The following is a 4,957-nucleotide window of genomic DNA, read 5'->3' as shown; positions in this document are numbered from 1 at the left end:
TAGATGTTTTTAATATGGACGAGCTCTGTGAAATATCTCGCATCTAATTTTATACTTGAAGCTTTGTTGCTGGTTTTGCTATGACTTTTGCAGAATCAGACTAATTGGAGAAATCTCTATAGGAATAACATATTTTTGTCAAATGTAAATGGATTCTATGTAATGGTGTTTATTGTTGTGTGCCAGTGAGTCAAATCTGGCTCATAGCAATCCTTTCTGGCAGGTTAGAACTGTTTCATAGGGTTCACTAGACTGTAATGTTTATAGGAGTAGATTTCCAGGTGTGTTGTTTTTTTTCCCTACAGAGCAGCTGAGGGTTCGAACCACTAACCTTTTAGATAGAAACTGAATACTTAACTGTTAAGCCACCAGGGCTCTTTAGTCTTATATTCTTTTAATAAAGAGTAAAACTTTTGACTGTTCTTGTAATATTTCTTAGAACAGTAGTTATTTTTAAAAATGTCATTTTCATTCTTTATAATAGAAATGATCCACATAATAATTTATAATTAATAGATTCTTTCCCCCCCACTCACCCCTCTAATTATATTATTAAGAAAGTCTTGATACTGGATATCTTTCTTCATTTGATCAAATCTTATACATGCCATGTAAGAAGAAATAAAGCATGAATTTTTTTTCCTTTTGAACTAAAATGCTATAAAGAACAATTTTATTATAGAATTAGGGATTAATCTGCTGCATCATAGCACATGATATTTATTGAAACGTAATTTATAATATGTTTTGCACAACATATATTCCAGATTTTCAACTAAGTGATTTTTTCAGATAGAATATATGCAAAATGCACTTGTCTATGGAATCACTGCTTCTGTCACCTAAACTACTTGTCACAAGAACCAAAACTTTGTGAGTGCTTACCAACACATGTGATATTTGGTGATTAGTGATATTTATGATTAGTGATAATTTTTGAAAAATTATTTTAAATATTTGGCTTGGAATAGTGAAAGGTAAAAAGTGCTATATTGCTAGGCAATTCCTTGCCTGATATGTGCTGTCATTACAAAGGGAATTGCTTCCCAAAGTGGATGTAATATTGAGCTACAACTAAAAAAATCATACAGTATATTTACCTGTGCTATGTTAAATTGTTTTCTATCACAAAAACTGAGTTATTGTGGGTCAAAATTCTCAAACTCCATTGGGTATGAGGGAAAAGATTTTTTTTTTTGCATTCCAATAGTTCCTTCATTCTTTAGATATAGGATATAGTTTAACTCTACCATTGCTGTTTATTTTGCTCTCAAATTTTAGCATTTAACAAACATTTTATACTCAGTGGAGACAAAGAGAAAAATATTGTATGAAGGCACACCCATGCTGAACTTACACGACAGAGAAGCAGAGCTGCACAGCCAATTATATTACAAGGCTCATTCCTGAAACCCAAATATCATGCGAGCAGAAAAATCTAGATATGTGTTATATTTTGAAAAAATCTGAAGGCAATATTATTTGCTTTTTTTTATCAAAAAGGAAAAAAAATGCATCTTTGTAAATGTGGATTGACTCTTATTGAAACAGGGAACTGAATGCTTGTATTGCAGCCTTAAAGAATCACGTATTCACTGCAATATTCGTTTTTGTAAACTACAGCCTGCAACCCAGCAGACCATGACTGAATGCTTTTGAAAAGTTGTAGATTACAAACATGAAATCACAATTAATATCCTCTAAAAGTAATTTCAGAGCTTTCACATCTTAAAAAAAGGACAATGTGTACTGCTTCACAAGGTAATGTAGCTAATCAAAAAAAGAGTAGAATTAAAGTATTTACATAATGAGCAATTCTACAGAAGGCGATCATCCCCATGTAAGCACTGCTGATTATATCCCACGCTGCTTTTAACAAACTGTACCAGATTGGATCCAGCCATCAGCACTTTCAGAGAATCCTTAAAAGCCTTTTATGGGTCTTTAAATTTATTGTAGAATGGCATTCTTCAGGTAGAATATGCTGGTGAAAGAGGACAGTGTCAACACAAGGTACCAGCAGGAGAAAAGAACGTCAGCGCTCCCGGTAATTCCATACTGGGCTGTACTTGGAGCTGGAAAGAAATGGAAAAGATTAAATCAAAACCTAATTTGTGTCATTTAGCATCCTGACAATAACAAAAGGCAGCTGGGTGTACTGGGAAGAGCACTGACTTTACAGTCAGATAGACTTATGTGCACATCTGATTCTGCTGTGTGACAGTGTATGGCCTGGTCGAGTAGCTGCAGGTTCTATTTACTCAAGGACAAAAAAAGGAATTAACATAATCCACATGGCAGGCTTAATGTGAATTTTGGAGACCATTCAGTACATATGCTATATATATGTACATATATATATACATATATGCTAAAGACTATATATGCTAAGGATTCAATAAACAACAGCTAACATTATTACTCCTTTTACATGCATCATACACATTGATCGTAGTTAATGTAGTCACTCATGCATATATTTGTAGATACTTCTGACAAATGTATTTAGCCAGATAGTCTACTAAATCCTGGAGAAAGAAAAAGAAGTTTTGTCTTTTCCCTGGTTTTGGGAGAATGTTGAAGTATAATATGATCATGAGGTCATTAGAAGAATTGCATATGCAAAGTATATTGGCACAGAACACTTTTTATTTAAATATGCCTAGTCAGTCTGGAAACTAAGATGCACCTGATCCAGGCTGTAGTCTTAGGAATTACTTACTATACATCAGAAAGCTGGACAGTGAATAGGGATGATAGAAGGAAAATTGATGTCTTTTAGCTGTGGTGCTGGAGAAGAGTACTGAATATAGTATAGACTGCCAGGAGAACAAACAAGCTCATCCTAGAGAGGGTGAAACCAGGCTGCTCCTTGCAGACAAGGATTCTGAGGCTTAATCTGATATACTTTGGACATGTTGCAAGGAGGGACCAGTCCTTGGAGAGAGACACCATGTTTAGAAGGGTGGAGGAACTGCACAAGAGAGAAAGACCTTCGAGGAGATGGATTGATTCAGAGACTGGGATAATGAGGGTAGGTGAGTCAGAGACAACAAGGTTGGTACAGGATAGAGCAGGTTTCAGGGCGATTGTACATAGGATTGCTATGAGTTGCAAGTGACTCTATGGCACACAACAACAACAGGCTAAAAGGAGATTTGACAGAGTTTTACCAAAATGAATGGCCATTTCAGTAGAAGAAGGAATATATTCAAAGGTAAGAGGAGAAGAGCAAATAAGGCCCACTATTCTAAAGACAAATGAATCTTGTTGGATGATGTTTTTGGCCTAGAAGAGAGGGTATTAAAACCGGTGCTCCCATCAAGAAGAATGACTTCAATTTTAACTACGTTTTTTAAATAAACATGGATTTCAAGAACTGCTTCCTAGTGGAAAAAAATTGATGTAATAAATAAAAGTACTACTTCACTCTCAAATTTATAATTCAAATCCAGTAGCAGCTTAAGTCACAATGAGTTTGAATTAGCAGCAGTTAGTTTTAAATGGAACTTTCACAAATGACTATATTTCCATGTAACAAGAAGAATAAATTGTGTTGTCTGTACTGCTATTACATGAAAGAGATTCAAGACGTTGGAACTGTCAGTGGGAAGTTTACTTGACCTGGTAAGTATAATTGTTGATTCCAGGTGAGTAGGATCCAGATTCTGGCAACTAAACTTTAGTATACAGAGCAAAAGAAACTCTTTAATGTTTCTATTTGCATCATAAGTGAGCTTGAAAAAATGATTAAGAAAATAAAGTTGATGTAAAAGATTTGAAATTTAATATCATAAAACTATTTTTAGTTATTCTTGTGCAAAAACTAGAAATGTATTTTCTATTTAAAAATAAAAATATATATTGTATGAGATTCTTGATGACCTCTGTTTTAGAATTACTGCTTTTTTCTTAAGACTAGAGTGTAATAAAATCAATACACTTTTAAAGGACTTTAATAAACAAAGCAGACAAAATTATTTTATAACTAAAATATGTTTTAAAAGCTAAGCATACAAGGCAAAAGTAATTTTTATTGTGCTGAAAAATTAAGTAGAACATTAAGTGTATTGATTATTATGGATGATTGGGTATTGAAGACCATGGAAATTCTTTACCTAGCTTTTAAAATACATGGTTCATTTTTTGTCTTTGTTTATTTAACATTCTTTCCTAGATCTCCTTACCTTTTCCAACATACTGTATGATTTACCCCTTTGGTGTCACTGAGAACTAGGTATATTCTTCTATTATGAAACCATCAAAATGGATTGCAAATATTTCTTTGTATGATACCATTGCCTCTCACCAGAAAACTCTGCCTCCTATCAGAAAACTCTCCTAGGTCATGGCTAATTTATCTTTGTATATCTTGAATGTATGGAAGCTTAATACAAAGCGGATACTCAAACAATATTTGTTGGTAATTCCACTAAATAGTTTGGAATTAAAATTTATTATTTCTGTTCTACAAAATGATCTCTTCTGAATCAAGTCATTTTCATATATCAAACCAGAACCCTCTGATGGTGATTCTTCACTGGGTTTCTAGAGCTGTAAATATTTAGGGAAAAAATTGCATTTTGTTATTGTTTTCTTTTTTAAATTTAAATTTGTTATTAATTTCAGTGAAAATTTACAGAGGCTTTGGATTTCCATTCATTCATTGTTGTTGATTTGTCCCCTCCCAAGGCTCCCCCCAACCCCAGAACACTACCCTCTTGGAAAAGTAAAAGAAAAGATTCTTTCAGTGTTTTACAAACCCTCCCCCAGGTCCCCTCCACCATGTAGCCGTCGCTCTAGACTCCTGTCATGACAGAAATACCTAGTCACATATCTCTTTTAAACAGTTTTCTCCCTCCTCTATTTCAGTGCAGTATACATTATTGAACCCATCTTACTCAGTCTCTCCCCAACACCGAGGTCAGTCCCATTCTACAACAGTGGCATCATGCAA

General features: G+C 34.0%; 1 protein-coding gene across 2 annotated transcripts in view; it reads right to left on the bottom strand.

Moving 5' to 3' along the window:
- Positions 1-547: 547 nt before the first annotated feature.
- The window catches only part of NEGR1 (neuronal growth regulator 1), a 1,417,016-nt gene continuing 1,412,606 nt past the window's right edge, over positions 548-4,957 (bottom strand). Inside the window, exon 8 of one of the 2 annotated variants that reach the window (XM_006896776.1) lies at positions 548-2,075. In XM_006896776.1, coding sequence (XP_006896838.1) covers positions 1,951-2,075 — 125 coding nt within the window. In that variant the 3' untranslated portion in view covers positions 548-1,950. The remainder of the gene's footprint in view (positions 2,076-4,957) is intronic. The other variant, XM_006896777.1, reaches the window with a different exon arrangement.

The sequence above is a fragment of the Elephantulus edwardii genome, unplaced genomic scaffold, assembly GCF_000299155.1.
Source record: "Elephantulus edwardii isolate Elephantulus edwardi_28Jun2011 unplaced genomic scaffold, EleEdw1.0 scaffold00190, whole genome shotgun sequence".
NCBI lineage: Eukaryota > Metazoa > Chordata > Mammalia > Macroscelidea > Macroscelididae > Elephantulus > Elephantulus edwardii.
Note: the sequence above shows the minus strand (reverse complement) of the source record. Positions and strands in the feature narration are given on the sequence as shown.